This window comes from Notamacropus eugenii, chromosome 2 (genome assembly GCF_028372415.1).
Source record: "Notamacropus eugenii isolate mMacEug1 chromosome 2, mMacEug1.pri_v2, whole genome shotgun sequence".
Lineage (NCBI taxonomy): Eukaryota > Metazoa > Chordata > Mammalia > Diprotodontia > Macropodidae > Notamacropus > Notamacropus eugenii.
In genome coordinates, this window is record NC_092873.1 from 442,747,502 (window position 1) to 442,771,488 (window position 23,987).

Below are 23,987 nucleotides of genomic sequence, written 5' to 3' on the forward strand. Positions count from 1 at the left end.
GTCAACAATCTTTTTAAATTATATATACCAACAGAGAAAATACAAGCAGAGAAATAAAGACAGACAGGGCTTCTGTCTGACCATAAGCAATTACATAAGCATCACAGATCAACAGACAGATCCAACTGTCTTACCATTTTATATATATAATATATATAGATGTATATATGTATATATACATGGTTAACAGAGAGAGAAGCACCAACATCTGGGTTTTCAAAGCGGTGAGGGTGGGGTACTCCTTAACAGCTACCCAGATGAGAATCTGGCACAAGAACCTTCTTCCAAAGAGTAAGCCCCAAAGCCAAACCTCACCTCACAGTATACACACACTTTTCAGAGCTGGAGGGTATCAGGACCCTTGTGACCCAGTGCCTCATTAGAAAGGTGTGGGCCTTCCTACAAAACAAGTCTCCCCTAATCAAGCTTCCCTTAATGGGCTTCACCTGAGGTCTATTAATGGGTATGGAAGATCTTTAACTCTCATTAACATTACACCACCTTGCTACTTCTTGCTTGGATCTGATTACTATGCTAGCTTTCTAGCTAAAACCAAAGAGAGACTCCCAACTCTTAGTCCCTTACTTCTCTAATCCATATTGCACAGTGCAAGATTAGTTTCCCTAAAACTACATTTTTCCCTTTTTTTTTCTTTTGAGGCAATCAGGGTTGACTTGCTCAGGGTCACAGAGCTAGTAAGTGTCTGAGGCTGGATTTAAACTCAGGTCCTCCTGACTGGAGAGCCAGTGCTCTATCCACTGTGCCAACTAGCAGCCCCAAAACAATACGTTCTTAAAGTCAGTCCTCAGACCAAGAAACTATTATTTAATACTAGATCATCTAAACTTTCCCTTCTGACTTTCAAGGTTCTCTACAACAAGGCTCTACCTTCCTCCACTCTACCAACTGAAGATCCAACTAAATTTTAATACTCAGTCAAGCTGATTGCACCTCACATTGTTTATATTCATTCCTATCTCTGATTTTACTGATCTCATTTTCCTTCTCTAAAATACCTTTCCTGCTATATTCAATTTATACAAATTCCACCTATCATATATTGTGGCAAAGAGTTAGAAACCAAGAGGGTGCTCATCAATTGGGAAATGGCTCAAAAAGTTATGGCATATGATAAATGTGATGGAATACTATTGTACTATAATAAATGAGTAAGGGGATGCTTTTAGAGGAATCCAGGATGATATGTATGTAAGTGAAATGAGAACAATTTACACAATAATAGCACTACTGTAAAGACAAATAACTCTGAAAAATTCTTTTCAACACAATGACCATTCATCATTCTAGAGGACTTGTGGAACTCAAGACAAAACATATTAAGCACCTCCAGATGAATTAGGTGATAGACTCTTGAGTGTAGATTGAATTATACATACATATATGCATACACACATGCATGTTATATACGTATTTATAGAAATGTACACATTGACAATGAGGTTGATGCATGCACTGCCAGAGCTAACTCAGTGTTTGGGAGGCTCCAAAGAAAAGTTTGGGAGAGAAGAGGTATTAGATTGACTACCAAACTGAAGGACTACAGAGCCATTGCACTGGCCTCATTGTTGTATGCCTGTGAAACATGGACAGTCTACCAGTGCCATGCCAGGAAACTGAATCACTTCCATTTAAACTGTCTTAGGAAGATTCTGAGGATCACCTGGCAGGATAAGATACCGGACACTTAAGTCCTTGCTTGAGCTGAACTGCCAAGTATTCAAAGTATGCTTCAGAGAGTGCAACTCTGATGCACAGGCCACGCTGTTCGAATGCTAAATGTACACTTGCCAGAGAGACTATTTTATGGAGAACTTGCATGGGGCAGGCAATCACATGGTGGTCAGAAGAAGAGACACAAGGACACTCTCAAAGTCTCTCTCAAGAACTTCGAATTTGACTGCAACATGGGAGACACTGGCAGAGGACTGCTCAGCATGGTGTGCCCACATCAGAAAAGGTGCTGTGCTCTATGAGCAGAGCAGAATTGAGACTGCACAAAGGAAATGTAGGATGCACAAATTTGGAATAACCATCCCAAAGATTCACACCGACTATCTGTGCCCAACCTGTGGTAGAGCATTCTGAGCTTGTACTGGTCTGATAAGCCACAGTTGGACACACTGAAACTTCACTTTATCATGGTGATGTCATTTTGGTCCTCTTTGAGAATGACGGACAACAACCAAACCAAACCAAACCAAAACACACATATAGCATATATGCATGTTATACACACACATATATATGTATATATATATGAATTTATTTTGCTTGATTATACACATTTGCATTGGATTTCGCTTTCTCATTTCATCAATAGGAAGGTAGGAGGAAGAGAATTCAGAACCAAAAAATAAAATTGAATTAAAAATAAATTCAAACTAGCCTTCAAGGTCCATCTGAAATTGTACCTTCTCTGTGATCCCTTTTCTAACTATTCAAGTCCACATAGATCCCTCTTATCTCTGTATACCTAATGAAACTGAAATCAATACTAAACAATTTATCATCGATATCATGTGTATGAGTGAGATTCATACTATACATGCTTCTGTATCCATTACAATACTTAACATGATGTTAAGCACATAATAGGCAAACTAATAAATATAAGAGTAATTGATTAGTTGTGCATTCTACTATAATTCTCTGGGAGAATCAGGGCAGTGTTCATCTTATTTTTTTTAGGGGAGGAACCTCTTATACCTACCTCATGAGGCTGTTCACAGAATCAATTGAGATATATGCTGTGAAAACCTTTAAAATGCTTAAAACTCATAATTTTCTAAACTTAATTTGTAAAAAAAGGGATCTTGCAAGTTCACCACTAACGAACTACTTTTATTAAATCCAGATGGGGCAGAAAGCTCTTGAACTAATATCAACAGGCAATTTAAGTCTAATACCACTTGGTAGATAAGCCAACAATCTTATTTATACAGCAGAAGATTCTATGAAGAAAACATATACCTTACAAAGCCTATTCCTTCAGAGGAGCTAACTTATGGTTTATGTAGTGAAGACATTGTGGCATAATGATAGAGAACTGGCATTACAGTCCAGAAGACCTTGGTTAATATTTTCAACTTAAAAGTTCGCTTTTTATTTAGTTTATTTTAAAGTGTACTGAGGTTTAACATGGAGAATTCTGCGTCCAAAATATATTCTTCACTGTGACAGACGAAGAGAAAAACAAATAAAAGTAAAAATTATTCTAAGTAAATTGTATTCTATAAATACCATCAAAGGCAATTCATCAAAAATGGTTATTTCTCCCTATGTCTGGACACATTCCTACGAAATTTTTAATTACTCTGAATCATCACTGTACTAAATTGTCTAATAAATCTCAGTATGAACACATTCCCAGCAAAATGAAAGAAAAATTAACCCTGTACTCTGCAGCATAAAGAAACCTTTTTTGATAGGCTAAGTAAATAAGGAAATGAGTCTTTGAGCAGAAGTTGCTACTAACTTCCTCTGTATTCTGTATCCACTATTATTTCACGGGGCAGTGCATTTTCATATAACTTATTTCTGCAATTATTTATTTGCTTGGCTATAAGTGTTTTTAAACAATAAACATAAACATTTCTTTCATATTTAAGGAGTATACAAGCAATGTACTTTCCACAGGACTAAAAAGATAAAAAGTTCTTGCTTCCCTTAGCGTGTGTGTTTGTGTGTGTTTGTCCTTCGTTGCCAAAGAAGGCCATGCCATCAGAGAAATGATGACATGACTTGCACTTGACTTTGTTTTGAGTGAGGGAGGGCTGTGCAGCCTCACCATGCTTTAGGAAGTCACACTAAGAGGCAGTATGATATAATGGAAAGTACTCAGGACTTAAGAGTTAGGAAACATGTTATTTAGTTGTGCATCGAGAAAATCAACTAATCACTGACTTTCAGCTCACCTAAAATGGGAGATAATAATACTTGTACTGTCAACCTCATAGTATTGTTAGGAATAAATATTGCTACTGGAAAGCTACATGATGCCTGAGGTTCTCTTCCACATGTTGATTTTCAGAATACAGGTGCTGGGGTTCCATGGTATATGGCTGAGCCCCATATAATAACACTGAAATTGCTATGTATTCTCCCTCACTACTTCCTACTTCCTGCTTTGTAAAAATTTAAATCCAATTCACATGCACATTATGACATCACCTTCCTGTTATCACTGATCCTCCTCTAGAATGAAGGACAAACAACAACTACATGTAGACCTAGAAAAAGTTTTATTTCAAACTACCGTCCAAGGAAACTTTCCACTTCTTGAAAGCCTCTAACAGTCTGGTAGCTCCAATTAAAATATAATTTTTGAGATCACTAAAATGAAGTTGAATCCTGGGCAACTGAAGAACCAATAATGGCTCCAAGGAACAGATAATACTGGCCCATTCTGGCCTCTTCTCACACAAGCTGGGGAATAGGAAGGCAGAATATTATATGCTGTATAAGCATATCTCTCTTTGATATTTTTTAAATCAAGAATGGGGGAACTATGACAGTGTTAGTCCTATCTACTGTACTCCTTAGTTGTCATTTCATACATAGTTTAAATTTTATATTGAAACTTAAATTGACAAAGTAAATTTTTAAGCTAATATTTAGAATTTGATGGATCCATTATTTTATCCCTCTGGCACTCTTTCTACTTCCTACCCACCCATGCCTTTGTACCCATGCAATTAAGTCTATTTCTTTATAGATTCTCATCTCATCATGAAGTACATTGTAAATTCTGTAAAAGTATCAAAATCGATCTGAAGGTTATCTTGTTTTCTTCATATGACTAAAATTATATTTCATTTTAAAAATAAGCTTTATTGAGACTTATCATTTTGACATCAGTCATTTCTGTGTATTCCATTCCCCAAAAGATTTCTTCAATGGTTACTTGCCATTTTCCTTAATCTTTTCATATATCTACTAAAGGTAGAAATAATGATTTAAGTCCTTCCCATCCTCTGCGGGCAAGAGAGTTGAACACCTGGTATGCTAGGACATATGCTGCACATTACTATGCTATTATCATGGCAGTAAGATGCTATATTTCTTCTCTCCTATATGGCATATGAGAAGCAGGATGTGCTATTAAGCTCTATAGCCCCAAAGCTTAGTACTAGAACCTACCTATCATTTGAGAGAGAAGCTGCAAAAAAGCAACTAGAAACGAATGGAGCACACTCAATAAAACATTTCCATATGATGAGGATCAGATGGGTAGAATAGTGTGTTAAAATCTAACGTGGTCTAGGCATTTTTCTAACAAGCTACAGCACTTCTGTGCTCAAGGAGGCAAGGATGTGGTCTAAGTCTGGAATAAAAACAAATCCTCTCTGAGTCTCCTCCTAGTGAACTAGGGCTGAACTAACTTGGTCCTGCTTAGCTATCAGTTACAAGTGTATTATTGAATTTTGGGTTTCAACAGTGTGACAAAGTAAATGTGAAAAATAAGCAATAGACATTATTTAGAAAAAACATGAAAGACTCTTGGAATAGTAATCACTATACAATCTTACCATATAACTTAATTTTTTATATTTTTATTTATATCAGGATACTGTATATAGTCTTCAAGCCACTAAGAGAATCATTTTAGCATGTGTATTTAAAACATTAACAAAACAAAAGTATTTCACAAAAGAAGTCAATGTAACAGTACTACTGAAATGAGGCAAAGAATAATTATACATTTGTAGGTTATAAACATAATACATTCATTTGAAGAATAAACATTTAATGCAAATAATGTTTTGGTTAAAATAAATATCAAGGTAAATGTTAACAGCAACGTCTATGGCATATGGATACTAGAAAGGTGTTTTGTAATAGATACTATTTAGAATAGTAAGGCATTCATGAAATGGTTTTTTTTTTAATAATTTTACTAAATTGACAATCATCACATACTATTGAGTACTTTATTTAAATAGGGGCATGCTTCATTCACCCTTTGTAAACTTTAACATACGAAAAAAGTGACAATCAAATTTCATTCTCTGGGTAACTTACCATATATCTGAGTGTTACAATCAGATTTACCTTTCATTTTTATTGCATTTGAAATAAATTTAACTGCTTAGTTTAGTCAATATAACAGTTTAATCATAAACTAAAACATAAAGAGAACATTTTATAAGTGTGCTTAGAAAGTCAACCAACTCATAATCATTTTCATAATTTCTTTGAAATGATCCCCTTGAAAATTAAAATTTGACTTTTAACACAGTGGTTTCTTCAAAAAAATAATATGCACATTTAAATCAAAATAATTACACAATCTATGAAACATATAGCTTCAACATCTAAAGTGTGGTGACGGTCTTCCTCAAGCATTGTCTTCTTCCCTCATAAGGTCTGCTAGCAGACAGATATATTAAGAATGGCTAGATCTTTCTGTACAACGCACAATGGATAGTCAAACTAATGAATTTTAGATCTATGTGTTTTTAAAGGACTGTAGGAAGGGAAGACTATCCTGTTCCAACAAGAGAACACTTCATCTCAATCACTTTTACTGCAACATTAAAATGAATATGACATCAATGGTCAGCTAAAATGACTCAGCTCATAATTCTGCAGATAAATTTCTATGGATGCCTAAAAAGTGTAGTCAGGGCAAAAGAAATAAATTACATTTAGTTTCAGGGTAAAGGACAAGTAGCTTTTTCACATTAAAATTAATATATCAGTACCCCAAATGTCATAGATTAATTTTTAGAAAGATAAAATCATTCTGTATCATAAATAATTTATGAATCTTGAAACTTAAAAACTGATTGAAAACCTGTCTGTATATTCAAGATTAAGATTTTCACATACTCGTATGGCAAAGCGTATTAAAAATGATGGGCAAGATTGTCCTCTAGTGTATTTCCTTATTGCACATGAAGCTTCCATGTTAACAATACAATCTACTCCAATGTTTTACAGTGGAACTATGTCTCTTTGTGATGACTAAACTTAACATTCTCTTTTGGCTCAAAAATTCTATTCAAGGCACTGGGTACAACTATCAAATGCACATTAGATCAACGACATACCAAAACAGTACTGAACTACAGATGCATTATACTTTGTAGATTTCTTTAACCTAAAAGAAACTTTAAATTGTGTATTATCTTCATATGTGAAGGCCAGAACACAGAACTTCTCTTTAATCTTTTCAACAAAAATGATGATGTCATAAAAATTTAGGTTGAAGTAATGACCTACTTTTAAACATATGACCTAGCTTTAAACATATACTAAATACACTATCTCAATATTCAAATAATTGAAGCAGTTATTATCAACATCCACAAGTGCATTATAAAACATGTCCTTTCTTCCTCGCCATCAAAACAATGTAATCATGTATGTATACACAGTGACCAATATCTTAAAAAGTAAAAGAACATATACTGAACTTGCTATTCAATTCAAGAAAATTACTGGTAAACTGAATGTACTTAAAAAGGGTATCATCAGCATGTACTCTGCACAATTGAAACATTAATGAATAAAATGAACTTTTAAAAATATAAATAAGAAAGCAACTGTTGCAGAATATAAAAAATATTTCTGAAAGGGACAGATCTTACACATCAGGAAATATAGGAATAAAAACATATGCTTACATTATAGTGCACAGTTATATCTTGTCACTGGGTTTATGGATTAAATGTATTTAAATTGATAAAGGAATTCAAATATAGTACTGCAAAGTCATTCAAAGAAAAAGTTTTAAAATGTACAAACAATAATAAAAACACACAGAAAGCCTTGGGCAACGTGCAAATTTTAAATGAATTATCACACCAGCCAAACAAATCCTTAACCATTTTTTATGAATTCATTTATACCATTTTAACGAAAGAAAAAAGATAAAATATACATAAACTCATCAGTATCTGACTCACATTTCAGAGCTATATTTTTAATACATAAGCTGAGAAATTAAAAATGTTCAAACAGTTTTGTCTATACTCAGAAGCTATTTTCAAAACTGCAATACATTAAAAACTAAAACATACACCTCCAGCTTTTAAAAATTATATAATTATTTAAAAGTTCACAATCGTGCTTATCCACGAATGATGAAACAATAGATGAGACACACGCTTAGAGAGTCTGTCTTGGGTATTAAGTCAAATATGACATGTGCCAAGTTCCACCATCAGTATTTTGGCACTTGATATGTATTTGAACACATCAGAACATTTGAACATTATCAGAAGGAAAAATCAAAGATATTTTGAAAACACTTAACCATTCCAAACTATAAAGTTCTATTACTTTCCAAATTCTATTTAAAATTTCCTTATTCCCAAATTATTTTTGGATAGGTAAAGGAAAATTTGAATTGGTACAAAATGAAGCTTATATGAAAATTGGTTAAGGATTCAAAGCACATCAGTCAGCTCTGAAAAACTATACATAGCACACAGACAACAGAGGGGAGGTATAATCTGCACAAAAATACTTGAACATTTTCTGGTTCTTTCTTCATGATCTGCCATGTGCTTAGCTGCTTGCAGTACACGCATGCATCCGTTTAGCTACATCATAAACATAGGTTATATCTGGTCGCTTCTCTGGATCTGGGTTGATGCACATATTTACTAACTGCCGTAGCTGGAAAAAAAACAATACAAAAAAATCTTAAGATGAAAACCACACTAGATACTAGTACTATAGTAAGAAGCTACACACACCTACAGTTTTATTCTAAAAATGCAGTACAGCTAAGGACAGACATTGTTCTAAAATTCTAAGGTTTCATTTGATGGCATTTTACATTTATACAGAAAGAACTTATACATATGTAAAGTGCATATTTTTCTAAATGCAGACTAGATACCTCTACTAAAATAGATTTCTCAAAGAAGTTTGATCCTTGTGCCATAATCACTACAAACTTTAGATTTTTAAGTACCATACTCTACAATGAATACTTGAAAACATTTATTCAGTTAAAAAGCTATACAAGATTTGTTAGAACATATGACTACAGACTTGTATAAGATGACTATCAATAAACTCAAAACCCAAAGGAAACTATATTCAATGATTTCAGCTATGTAAAGGAAGGTAACATCAAACATCAACAAAACTCACAGAAATTCAGTTGACAACTTTGGTATAAGCTTGTTAAACTAATCAAAGAACTTAGAATCTTGAACACACAAAAAAGAATCCCCATTATAAGGAGCCAATTATAAGTGCTCATCTAGGCTCTGCCTAAAGATATTCAGTCAGGTATCAGACACCTCATATTTCATTAATGGAGAGCCTCCATCGTTACATACTTTTAATGATATCAAACTTAAATTGGACTCTTTTGGGTTCTTCTCCAGACTAAATATCACTATTTTTTTCAGATGGTTCTCTTATCACACTGACTCAAGATCCTTTATTACACAGATTGCTCTCCTCTGGATGTTTTTCATTGTATCAAGTTCTTTCCTGAGATCTCAATGCCATGCTACACATGTGGTCAGATCAGGGCAGAATATCATTCTATGAATATCACCTCTTTATTCCTGTAAGCTATGTATCACTCAGTGTAGACCTTCACTTTTTTTTGGCAGTCATGTCACATTGTCGACTTATATTGAGTGTGTGGTCCACTATAATCCTGGGCATTTTTTCAAATAGTTCTTTCACCATGCAGTCCCTGTCTTGTATTTGTGAAGCTTATTTCTGAACTCAACAAGCATAATATATTCATTCCTAAGAAATTTCATAACAACAAATAATTTATCAAAAGCCTTGCTAAAATCTTGGTTACACAATATCTATATCATTTTCCTGACCTACTTGCTTAGTAACTTTTTTTTAAAAAAAGGAAGTAAAGTTTGGTTGGCATGACCTGTTCTTGCCAATTTCATGCTGATTCTCTGGTTACCACTTTTCTAAATGTTCCTTAATCACCTCTTTAATAACTCATTTTAGAATTCTGCCAGAAATCAAGGTAAACGAAATCAGCATGAGTTGGCAGATTCTAGTCTCTGTCTCTCTCTGTCTTTGAAAGGGTAGGTAGGTGGTACAGTAGATAGAACATTGGGCCCAGAGTCAAGAAGACCTGAAACGAAATCCAGCCTCAGATACTTGCTAGCTGTATGACCCTGGGCAAGTCACTTAACCTCTATTTGCCTCTGTTTCCTCATCTTTTTATAAAACTCATAGTTTTTGGGAGGGTCAAACCAGATATTTGTAAATCACTGTGTAAGTACTAGCTACCATTATTATCATAATTATTGTCATGATTACATCAGATTATCATTTGCCTATCTCTAGCCCTCCAACATCTTCTCTATCATCCATGGACTTTCAAACATCATGGACAGTTGTTCAGCAATCATATCCAATCAGTTCTCTGAGTATGTGAGGACAAAGTAGATTGGGATCAGAGGACTTGAATTCACAAGAACCACTAGATAATCTTTTAATTAATTATTTTATATTAACTATCCATTCTCAATTTGCCATTGTTTATTCAGTCCCTTCCTGGGCAAATTCTACTTTGTAAAGAACAAACGAAACAGAACAAGAACTGAAGCACAAAGCTTTCTTTCTATGTTAGTCACCAACAATCCACCAACACAGGCACAAGTTCTGAGCTTTCTCTGAGCCCCCTTTTTCTCTAACATACCTCCCACAACTCCCCCCCCCCCCCCAAATAAACCCAGCCCTGGCTGTTTTCCTTCACTTTACACACGTCATGCTGTTCTTAAATTCCTATGACCTGGTTTGCACTCATTCTCTCTCATCTGCCCTTAATCTCAACCTCTGGATGTCTCTTTTTAAACAAACAGACAAAATAACAAACTGCTTGGCTGTTGAGTTCTTTCGTTCTTCATTATCTGAATTATTTCCTTTGTAACATCATACATTCATCCTTGAGAGTTTTCTATCCCCAGAAGAACTTTAATCCATGAGATCCAAATTCTTTTCCCCTTCATGGCTATGAAATATGCTTTTTTCATATCTAGGTTAGGTGCACCAGTGGTCACTGGTCCCCAAGGTAGGTCACTGATACCTACCTACCAGTTCTTGGTTAGAATCAGACCCAGAATAGAATTTCCCCTTGTTGGTATCCAACCTTTTGAAGAATGAAATTAATGCAATAAGGCATGTTAAGCATTTGTTTGTGGCTGTTTTTTTGGCACAGAGAGATCGCACAAACAGTTCTAGATAACTGTGGTCTTTTATCCTTATAATATATCTCTGTGTCATACTGGTTATCTATTTCCCAAACTTATCGCCGATTTCCAGATAGTCTATTGTAAACTGTGATGACAAAATTGCTTCTGTTTCTCCTTCAACTGATATTCACCCAATGATCTCCATCATGCTTTTGTCTTCTAGTTTTTGGGTGTCTCCATGAGTATAACTTCTTACTATGCTCCCCACACCCTCACACCTTCCTGCTATTTCTTTTCAATAAAGTGCATCAATCCAAAACCATATTTCAGTCAAAGGTTTCCTCCACCACATCTCATGGATGTTTATAAGCTCATAATTTTCTCTTGCATTACAGCCTCTGTGCACAGTCTTTTCTTCATCAGTCTTTTGCTTCAATATTACAGCTGCATTTTCTTTTTGAAAACGTTGTTTTGTTTGGTTATGGGAGTTGAGTGCTTTGTTGCTTTTTTAGTCTCATTAAAAAAACTACCAAACAAAACCAATTAAGTGAGTGTATATTTATGAACCTATCTCATATACTCATTACACTGACCAGAAAATGTCTAAGGTCAACTTTGAATCTATTTATAGTTATCTAATCGAATCCTTCATCTTAAAAGATGGGAACCAAGCCCAGAGATGATAAATACTTTGCCCAAACTCACATGGATAATAAATAGTAGGACCAGAATTCAAAACCAGGTTCTCAAACTTCCTTCACCAGACCAGTGGATCTCAATTCATTCTCCACATACTTCTTACCATCCATAACATCTGGAAAATAATCCATGCCTCCTCATTGAAATTCCTCCTTCAACTCAATCTTTAATAAGGGATTAACAAGAATTCCATATGATAGGCATTCAGATTTTAAAAAAAGGACCAAAAGACAAATTTATACACTGAAGACATCATAATTATGTCCTTAGGCTCTTCCTGTTATGGGACCATTTTAAGGAAGAAATGTATTATAAATTAAAGGTTCTCACTATTTCAGTAACTAAATTTTATATCTGGGGTCCAAGATTGACCTACTTTACATTTAATTCTTCTCTAAAGCAAATATAGTGAATCCCTAATTTATTAACATGCTGTTTTTCAAAAGGTTGAATATGTCTGTTATTTGAAACCTGAAGCATAAATTCACCTAAAAATAAAGTTACATTTGGTAGCTAGGTTCTCTGAGTAGGCCACAAAAGTCCTCTTTTAACTATAATCTATAACAGAATTGAGGTGAATCTGGCAGTTATTTATATATACTGAGTCAGAATTCAAGTGTTGAAGGTAACTACTAATTGCAATGCTCAATCAAGGATGGCTTTAAGTCAAGGACAGGAAAGAGGAGAGTCTGAACTGGAAGGGCAAAGGCCAGGAGGCACAGAAAATGGAAGACCTGAAGGAGTAAATAAATAACAGAGAGGACTACTCAATGAGCTGAGTAGGGGCAGTAAGACAGGTACAAGTTCAGATACAATAATTACGAATTTTTTGAATAGGTTCCTTGTGAATTAGTGGCTTTTCATGGGTAGCTAAGGACATTCCAAGCAGCCCCACATCATGCTAAGACAAAATGCTTCAACCTTCTAAGGTTTCCTAAGAGGTCTCTGGTTCTATGTTGTTTTTTGCTCCTTTACAAGAAGAATGAAATTCAATAAATGTCACTGAAATGCTTCTTATGTATCCATGGGCTTATGGGGCTATAAAGACAAAAAACAAAAGAGTCCCTTTGTTCAAGGGTCCTATATTCTATCAGGAGAAACACATGTACACAAAAAAGTTGATTAAAAATAAATAAAAACAAAATAAATAAAAAGAAATTTCAAATATCTGAATGGTTCTTCTTTGAAAGAAGAATTAGACCTGATCTCCTTGGTGCCAGGGTACAGGACGAGGAGCAATATGTAAAGGTGGAAAGTTTAGGACTGCTATAAAATTATGACAACATTCCCAGTTACAATACTCACTTTAAGGTTTACAAAACACCTTCCCTCATTAAAGCCTTGTGCAAAAGAAAAACATAAAAGAGAAACATCTAAATATCAGAGTTATAAATGAGTGGCATGAGATGCCTGTGAAGAAGGCAGAAAATATCAAGGAACACTGAATATACTGGTATGTGTAGAAAGCATTCCTGCCAAGGATGGCTTCTGAGAACCCTTCTGGCTTTAATATTCTGTAAACAGCAACATAGTTCAATCCTCTTTTTCACAAGAAAATTGAAGCTCAGAGATTAGAGATTAAATGACCCATTTAAGAAAATGGAGGAGCAAAGCATAATCTCTTTTGAGATGGGAGAAAGGAGGAATTGGGGGCGATATTTTAGGACAGACAATTCTCTCTGTTCATCTCTATGCAGTGGAAGCTGTTTGGGATAACTTGAGTAGTCAGAACTGGACACATAAGTGGGTGAAAGAAGAGGGACAAAAAAGGAGGCCATAGGGGTGAGTTTTGCCTGGAGGGCAAAGAGTAATTTGGGACATTTTGAACTTGGATATTTATAACCGAGTTCAAATCTGGGCTGTAAAATTCTGAGCAAGTCACTAATCTTTACCTTAATCCACTGGAGAAGGAAATGGCAAACCACATGAGTAACTTTACCAAGAAAACCCCCTATGGGGGTCACAGGGAGTCAGACACTACTGAGCAACTCAACCACGACCACCTGGATAGTGGCCTTTACAACCTGGGTGATGTTCTAAAGTATAAATATTGGCTATCTGAGGCTTCTTTTAAACTTTCATCCACTACAAGATCTGGTCAGTTATATCCACAAGTCTCCTAAACTCTTATAGGTGTCATGTGAATATTTCTCTCTTAAGAGATAAGCAGGAGGTGCTAAAGAGGGCATTTTCTTTGGCTGTCCCCCATGTCTGGAACTCTTTCCTTCTGCTCCCACTGCTGATTTCCCAGGCTTCCTTTAAGTCCCAACTACAACTCAACCTTCTACAAGAAATCTACTCTAACATCTCTTCATTCTAGTGCTTTCCCTCTTTTAATGATCTCTTATTCAGCCGGTACATATATTTGCTTTCTATATTTGTTTCAATGTTGTATCCCCCATTAGACTGTAAGCTCCTTGAGGGCAAAGACTGTCTTTTTCTTTCTTTTTGTAGATCTTCAGGGCTTAACACAGTGCCTAGCACATAGCAGGCATTTAATAAAAGTTTATTCATGGATTGGCATCCGTTGGTTATGTTGAAGAGATAAGCAGAAATTATTTTAAAATACTCTTCAGTACCAATTTCAAAATTTCTATTTGCTTCATTGTATCCACATAAATTATTTCCTTTCCAAAAATCTAATTTAAAGTAATATAAGTGAGTACCTCACAGAGTACAGGGAACACAAATCTGTTCCTGAAAGCATTATGTAAACTCAGTTTTTTAAATGGACTCATATTTTTAGTGCACCAAAGGAATTTTACGTTTAAAGGAATACTACAAATTCTTTGCAACAAAATCATTTTTAGTTCAATTCCAATTAACAAACACGAGTGTATGTGGTGAGGAAAAGAGGAATATTTATTACTCCCCCAAGCCCAGGATGTAATCACAGAAAGTATGGGGGAAGATAATAAAATGCTACTTTTTTGTAAACTAAGTGCAACGTGTCTACATTTTGTATTTCTTAAAAAAGTATTTAAAAAGTTTCCTTGATTGCAATGGAGGGGAGGGGGAGGCAGCCAATTTGCCAGGGTCAACGACTAGCCTCATCCCTGGTGGCTCTTAAAAAGGTAGTTTGCCAGCTTTGCCATGAATTGAGGTAGGAATCAAGAGTCTAGGCAGGAAATGTTTGTGGAATGTGGAATGTAAATGACTCCTGCACCTCCACCGGAGGGTAGCAGGAAGGGGTAGGGGATTTCCCTTTTTCTTCCTTCCCAGTGCCCATAGCACTTTTCAGTGAAGTTAGCAGAACAAAAGGAGACGCTCTATCCAGCAAGGAACAGAGAGAAATTGCTGATGCAGTCAGAGCAAAAAAGTTTCAGCGGGGGGTGGGGGTGGGGGGAATGTCTGAAAATGGGAAAGAGAACCAACTACAAATTTAGGAGAGAACTAGTCCTCCTGGTAGTCAAGAGGTGAGCTGAGGCAAAGAACAACTCAGGGAGACCAGCCAGGCAATATGCCTGGCAGAGATACTACACCTAGAGAGGGAGAAGCACAGGGATCACACGTGATAAGCAAGCCCAAAAATAAAAATATATTTCAGGTCTAGTTTCCTTAAAACATTGAAATCAAAAATACCTAAAAAGCACCTGTGGAACACTCTGGGCAAAAATGAGTTTATAAAACAGAACATTGTTTTCTTCAATACCAATTTACTGCTTTGAAGATGTCAATATTCTTCTTCAAAATAAATGTATACTATAACATGAATCCTGCCAAAAGTAAAAAATAAAAAAATAAGTCTCATGATTTCTATGCACCCCTCACCAAATACTGTCATATGTGTATTACTTATGTTTTTTTTAAAGTTCATTTTGTCAATCACAGGATAACAATGAACTGCAGAATACCACTGCATAATCAAATAATACACTGAAATAAAGAGCCTAATAAACTAATTTTCAGCATATTAAATCTGTACAAAAGGGATAGTTTATGAATTCAGAAGAAATCTGGAAGTCCAAAAAGGAAACTTTTTAAAAAGGGGTTCCAAAGTTGAGACAAAGTAAAACCTCTAATGCCTAGTATATAGATTTATTTATATTTAAATTATAAAAGAGTGAGATAATTTTCTGAAAATTTATCTTTTCAGAGTAGAAGATATTCATGCATTTTTTGTCAAGGGGCACCAGTTCTAATATTAATACAACAGCAAATGGGAATATATTAAATACACTAAAAGAAAGAGAACTCCAGTAAATCTAGTAATAGGACCAACATCTATCAATTTCAGTCTTGTCCAGATAATAACAATAGAGCTTTTTGTGTAATATGACTTCGGGTCACTATACATTTCTCAACAAAATTACTAAAAAGTGGTGTCATGGGTACTGTTCCCTTTCCCACTCTCACCTAATCCCTCTGAGACCAATTATGTTATGTCAGCCTCCCAGATATTCCCAATTTCCATCTACCTAAAGACAAATATTTTAGTGCACCAAAGTGGGTGTTAACATCCCTTTTGCTTTAAATATATACACAAAATCACTAGATATTGCCAACTTTTATTGGCAATACACTATTGACTGACCAATACGAAAACAATATTACAAAGACATATAATATTTATATTTCATAAGAATCAGATAATACCATGCCATCTGAAAACTCTGGAAGACCTGCAGGACAAGTTAGAAGGTTCTGCATGATCCCATACAATATCTAAAACAGGGCACCAATTTGGATTCATTTCTTCAAGAAGAAAGTCTCCAGGGCCACTTCAGAAGGATATGTGAACAGAGACCCTACTTAACTATGCTTTTTAAAGCAAAAATAGGCCTTTCAGAGATCTTTAGAGATTTAATTCAACATAGCAGATTTCAATAATGTGGTCAATCTACGTATGCTACAAAGGATAAGAGTTCATACACATAAAAATAACTTTTAGGGAAAATTTTAAATTTGTTAAAAAATATTAAATGCTAAAAATAACAGTAACATGAATAAGGGCTCAGCTACACAAGTGCTACAACACTATTGTATATTTTTACCTTTCCAGTATTCAAAAAATTCTCATTTTCTATGAATATTTTCATGTCTCAGCTCAATCAGGATAAAAACTATAGATATATAGATCTACCTATAAAAGATGCGTAGCCACAGAATATGATTAGCATCCATATTTAAACATTCTACAGAGAATCTCTTGGGAAGAATCCATAAATGGCAATTAACATGATAGGGTTTAATTTCAATTACTCCTGTGAATACATGCACACGCATGTTGTTAAGCTGTTATTCAGATAAGCATAAAAAAAAGAAAAATATGGAGAGTATCCAAATGAAATACAATTTTATAAATTTAGTTTAATTTCATTAAAAAATATACAAAACAACATATATGACTTTTTTCTTTTCCTTTTTTCTCTCCTTTCCATAACAGTTCTTTGATATGAGGTAAAACAAAGCTCAGGTGCCTTTTCAATTCTTCAGCCTTTCTTTTAGAACACTTGTTCATACCTTGGGAGTAGGGGACATGCACACATAATTATATCTGTGTATGCACGTATGTACATCCAGATACAGACACACATAAATGTATATATGTATGTGTGTGTTATGCAGTCTTACTGATGAAAACTGAATTGATATGCTTACATATATATATCATACTTCAACCTGAAGTAGGCTATATTTTAAAACTTATGTTTTCCAACTTTATTTCAGTCATTTAGACAATAAGGGTATTAAAAAAAACTTTACCTCTAAAAACAGTTATATAATTGGTCTACATCCAGAAGTAGTTTTAGAGATCTATCAGTCCAAATAACTCATTATACAGATAGGGAAACTGAAGTCCAGAGAGGTTTAATGAGTTGCTCAGTTTCATTCAGCTAGTTAACAGCATGTAGACACTATGATGTAGGAGACAGAGCTAGCCTGAGAGCAGGGTACTTTGACATTTATTCACTGTGTGACCTTGGGTAAGTCACTAACTAACTGTATTCTAGATAACTTTCTGAGACACTGATTTACAGAGTTTTACAAAGTAGAACTCATAATACTGATTTACATTGGTAGAAGGAGTTTCTTTTCCTAGAAGCTCCCCGATAGGAAGAAATCACAGTTGTGGTTAAAAAAAAAAAAAAAAAAGAAGATTTAATGGTCAAGAAACCAAATCCCCTAACGCTTAAAAAGAAAAAAAAACAAAACTGAAAGGAGGTTATTAACATGCATCCACAGTAGGGAGAGAACCAGAAGCTTTTTTTTTATTGTTGTTCAGTCATGTCTGATTCTTCATGACCCCATTTGAGGTTTCCTTGGCAAGATACTGGAGTGGTTTGCCATTTCCTTCTCCAGCTCATTTTACAGATGAGGAAATTGAGGCAAAAAGGGTTAAGTGACTTGCCTAGGGTCACACAGCTATTAAGTGTCTGAGACAGCACATCTTGTGTATGTGTAGTCAGTTGTAAATAATTTTAATAAACTTTGCAATTTCCTTATTCTTTTATTTACTGAAATTCCTAAAAGATATTAGTAACTAAAAATTCAGGGTAGTAAATTATTCTTTCTCACTCTATGACTATGACTATTTTTTCATATAAATTATAATATAAATTTCTCACTGTATGACTGACAGGAAGTGATCATAGATTCAGCTTTGGAAGGCACCTTAGGGATTCTCTAGTGCAAGATGTAAATTTTATAGTTAGGAGAATTGAGGACCAAGAGAAGTTAAGTGATTTCTCCAAGTTCACACGTGATGGAAGCAGGATCTGAACCCAAGTCTTATTCTACTTCCTCTGTGTCACAAACTCTTCCTAAATTAATGCAGCTTCTGCTAAAGTATCTATTAATTTCTATTTATGGTCCACACCAAACAAACTACAAAGGAGTTACTTTAGAGAACTGGATAAAATCATTACAAAATTCAAATTAAAGTGACTAGAATTTCAAGTGAAATAATAAAGAAAAAAAAAGCAGGAATGAAGAGGGCCTATCACTATCAAATCTTAAGTGAGACTATAAAGTAGAATTTATAAAAACTGCTGGATATGATTTTTTAAGAGTATTTCAATGTAACAGATTAGATAAATAAGACCCAAAAGCAATTGCACATGTCTATCCAGCGTCTGATAAATCCAAGAACACAAGTTACTAGGGAAGCACTTGTTATCTGACAAGAATTTCTGTGAAAAACTAAAAGTGATATGGCAAAAAAATTTTTTAGAACATTATCTGATATATACCACACATCCAAATAGATATGCAAGTTAAGTACACAGCAAATTTTTTAAAAAGAAAGAAAATAAATAGAGAGTAGAAAACAACTTATGGAGAACTCAATCAAACAAGGAACAAAAAACATCATAAAATGGTAAACTACAGAACTTTGAGAGAGGCAGAATAGTGGACACACTTGGTCTTGAACCCAGGAAAACCTGGGGACAGGTTATGACCGTGACATATACTAGCTGAGTGACCTTAAAAAGGTCATGTAAGCTCTCAGTGCTCCAGGAAACTTTCTAGGCGTATAAGTTGCAGAGAAGTTAGCAATCTGTGCTGGGAGCTCCCTTAGAATTGAGATGATAGAATCAGTCTCCATCACCCTTCCATAGAATTTTAATCATATAAAAGTATTTTGCATGACAAAATCAATGAAGACAGAATAAGACAAACTGTTGAATGAGAAAAAAAACATCTCTACACCATTCATCTCTGAGGAAATGTTTATAATCAAAATATATGGAAAGTCAAAAGAAACATCTAAGCTCATGAATAACAGGTAAGTGGTCAAAGAATAGAAAATTTCAAAAGAAAAATGCAAACTATCAGCAATCATATGAGAACAACTCCAATTACTAATAATAAGAGAAATAAAAATTCAAAGTCTTTTCAACTCACACAATTTAAGTTGGCAAAAATGATAAAATAGTAGATTTTGCAGGGGCTGTGGGAAGATAGGGACACACTCCTGGAAGTACTATGAAACAAATTAATTATTCCAGAAAACTATTTGAAGTAAGAAAAATTACTCATCTGTTCATATCTTTTGCTCCACATTACAACTGCTAAGTATACATCCCAAAAGAAGACAAAGACAAAAGGAAAAAGTCCCACAAATACTGAAACACTCACAGTAGCACTTTTTTTATTGGTAGTAAAAACCTGGAAATGAAGTGAGTGCCCATTGAGGAATGGCTAAAAAACTGTGGTACATGAAATCAGTAGATTTTATTACGCTATAAAAATGATGAATGAGAGATTCAGAGACAAATAATAATAAAAGATTTGTACGAACAAATGCAGAGCAAAGAAAGCAAAACTAATTATGTATGTACATACACATATATACATATATGTGGTACATATATACGCAGAGAGCGCAAGAGATAACATACATATAGAAAAAAAGAAATTATATCATATTAGTGTAATGGCCAATTGTGATAATAGATACGATAATGAAACTTATTTCTTTCTTCCTGACAGAAGTAGTGAACTATTGTGTCAGACACTGGGAAAGGAGAAGAGAAGCGAATAAGCATGTATATAGCGCCTACTGTGTACCAGGCACTGTGCTGAGCTCTTTACAATATTATCTTATTTGACCCTCACAACCATCATGTGGGGTAGGTGCTGCTATTATCCTTATTTTTGATAAAGAAAACTGAGGCAAACAAGGTCCAGAGTCACCCAGCTCGCAAGAGCCTGAGGCCACACTTGAATCCCGGTCTTCTTGACTTAAGGACCAGTACTGTATCCACTGTACCACTAGCCACCTCTGACGACATACCTCTGTTGATGTGTTACCTTCTTTTTTGCTTAACTCTTTCTCTTTATTAAAGAGATAGTTCAATAGTGCTCATTACTGGGAAGTGATAGTGATATATATGTACATACATGTTATGCATACATGTATATGCATTAATAAAACATTTTTAAAAAGTAATTAGCAGCTACATCATACTGTCACCTCACAACTGAGGTGATCTTTGCTAATATACTGAGTAAACAGGAACGAACCAAGAGAAAAACTGAAAAACAACAACCATAAGGGTAGCATATATGCTTTATTTTAAAGCATTCTAAAAATCAGCCATCATGATGACAAGGATGTTACAGTGGAATACTGGTACTATTACTTGTCTGAAATATAGAGAAACATGGTTAAATTTAGTAAAATGTAGTAAATAAAAAAGTTTATTTGAAAATCAATCTAAGAAATAACTAGAATATTTGCACAGGTGAAAAGATCACTTGACAAGAACCTCAGCAGTAATCTCTGCAATGACAGAAACTTGTCACTATAGGCAATTTGTTTACATACTTCCCTGTATCTGTTTCTTCATTTGCAAAAAGAGGCTAATACCGCCTGTATTTTCCTTAAAAGTACTGACAGCATGAGATAACACAATTGCTATACAAACAGTCTGAAAGTAAAATGCATTCAATAAATACAAGGCTTGATCATAAGCAAATCATGAAAAATATTTGTTGTCCATGAGAAATTCTATATAGTTACTTCATCAATTTAATCCAGTAAAAAGTTGAGCCAAAGTTGGCAAAGTTTACTTGTTTTTCAATTACTACTGTATTCTGAAAAATTGTTGACAGAAGATTTAAAAAAAATATTTCTTTTGGATGCAAATTAAGTTGTTTTATTTATATTATAATTATTGATCTTTTATTTTAATTAATTATCTTTATCTAAAGAGCATGATTCTTATAGGCCACAACACAGGGTTTGTACAAGTCAATATTTTGTATAAGATTTAAGAACAAGTATAGTGTACATATATGATGAACTGGTTTACTCTCCACAACTGAGCCACAGAACATGCCCCGCTCCTTGCATAATTTTCATTAGATTTTATTTTAAACACTTGGGGAATTCAAAGATTTTCACTACATAGTATAAAAATAAAACCATTGCTGATTTTTCCTACTTTAAATGAAAGTGAAGAACCAAAGAAGGAACTAATGTTAATGTGCAAGGCCTTTGAAGGTCTTCGGAATGCAAAGATGAAAAACAATAAATAGTTCTAGATCCTTATAAGAATTTACAATATGATATGCATAACTTTTAGTTTCTCATCTAACATGAATGTGATGAGTCTGTTGCTGGATTTGACGGTAGCAAGGGCTGAGTTTGTAGCTGATAACTATTAGTGATATAATCATGGGCAAGTCAATTAATCTCTCATAGTTTCAACTTCCACATTTACAAAATGGGTACAACAATAACCATAGTCTTTACTTTAGAGGATTTCTGTGTGGTTCAAACAAGGCCATGTTATGCTTTAAGAATTTTAAAGCACTTTACAAAATCAGCTATTATGATGACAGAGATGTTACAATAGAATAGTGGTACTGTTACTTTTCCAACATATAGGTACATGGTTAAAATGTAGTAATAATGGTACTGCAAAGCAATGTTTTTTTGTAAATTTTTAATATTTATTTTAAGATTAAACTTTTTGAGGCCTTAGCTATTTGAAAGTAACCTTTTAAAAAGTCAATGTTATAAAAGTTAATTTACCTTTGGGAAATGAGTCTAACTAAATCATTTTAAAATTAAAACTACTTTCTTTGTGATTATGGTACAATTTGGAGTGTTAAACCAAAGATTAAATTTAAAGATTAAATTTCTGTAGACAATGACATATTGTGACTCTGAGCAACAAGTCCTCAAAGACTAATCAAAGCAGTAAACACTTGGAGCTTTTACATTAAATCACTAAGTTTCACTTTTTTCTTTTTAAAAAATAGAACTAATAATTCTGAGCAAATTAATGATAATTTTGTGAAGATAAATAATTACAGGAAAGGTATACTAGAAATATATAATTCTCCATGAGATGCTTGTCTGTTTTAGTAAATTTAAAGCTACTATAAAAATATAAAACTTCCTCTCAATTAGAGTTGTTGAATAATTAAGCAAATATTATTAAGCACATATTATGTACAAGGCACTGAGCTTGGTGTTAGGATACAAAGATGAAAAATACTGTTCCTGACATCTTTAGGAACTTACAATTCAATGAGTAGAGAAGAAAAATGGATATATTTATGCAAATAAGTATAATAAAGAGTTGAGAGAGAGCCAAACAAAGTCACTAAGAAAATTTGCAGAAGGTAAAATATGTTTCTGACTAGTGGAATGAGGGAATAATTCATGGAGGTGATATATGATTGGAGATGTATGACATTTCACAACAGGCAAAAATGAAGAAAGAATAAATTTCTCTCACATTACAATACTATAACCTATTTCTGCCTCTTGTTGTGAAGTTCTATGGTTTATTATCACTCCTCTACATTTAATTTCTTCCAGTCCTCAAACTTTAATCATTTTATTTACTAATACCAAGTTCACCTCCTGATGGGCCCTTTCATTCCAGTTTTCCACTTTTTTCCACTTTTACTGGCAACCTCCATACTCCTGAACATACTTCTTCAAGCCCCAAGGCTGAAACAGAATTATTAAAAGCAACTAAAGAAAGAAACATATTTGCTTAACCTTTCTTGTATCTTCTCAACAAACCTGGTGTTAATGAATACTGAAAAATCAGTTTATAAGTATTTATTGAAGCCATGAATTGTATAGCCTGCATATGCTTAGTATTAAAATGTTAAGATATTAAATTATGTATTTTATATTAGTGAAGTAAATTAATACATTACAGGGCCAGACTTTGTTTTAAATTTGTTGCCAATCTAATTACTCATGTTTTTGAAAATGCTATGTAATTTAATTTGCAAATAGGAGGGGTGTGTGTATGTGAGGAGAGCGGTGTGAATCATTTCAGTGTTCAAAATAGCAATTAAAAGAAATTTAAAATGTTACTGAGAAAAAAGACAATTTTTGTTTTTTCAGTACATGGACACCAGATGTTTCATGCATGAAGATGCTTCCTTTTGGACGATTTAAGAAAATAATTTTATTGCTGTTACTTCCTTTACCTTTACCTTTACCTCCCCCTCTTCACTAGGCAGTTTCTGGTAATGTCAATTTCTGGATCTCTTGCATGACCAAATTCAAATTAAACTAGGAGCTAGCTGAGATAAAAAACATTCTCTCTGACCTATTAATAGGAGGTTTGTTTTTTTTTTTTAAGTAGAGCAATTCTCAGTTTCACAGATTAGCCCACCATTCTTGGGGGAAAAAAGAATTTTATTCTC

General features: G+C 34.1%; 1 protein-coding gene across 5 annotated transcripts in view; it reads right to left on the reverse strand.

Moving 5' to 3' along the window:
• Nucleotides 1-5,553: 5,553 nt before the first annotated feature.
• NEK7 (NIMA related kinase 7) overlaps nt 5,554-23,987 on the reverse strand; it is a 203,750-nt gene continuing 185,316 nt past the window's right edge. For all 5 annotated transcript variants that reach the window (XM_072648296.1, XM_072648294.1, XM_072648292.1 and 2 more), the window contains one exon: nt 5,554-8,646. In XM_072648296.1, the coding sequence (XP_072504397.1) occupies nt 8,536-8,646 (111 nt within the window). In that variant the 3' untranslated portion in view covers nt 5,554-8,535. The remainder of the gene's footprint in view (nt 8,647-23,987) is intronic.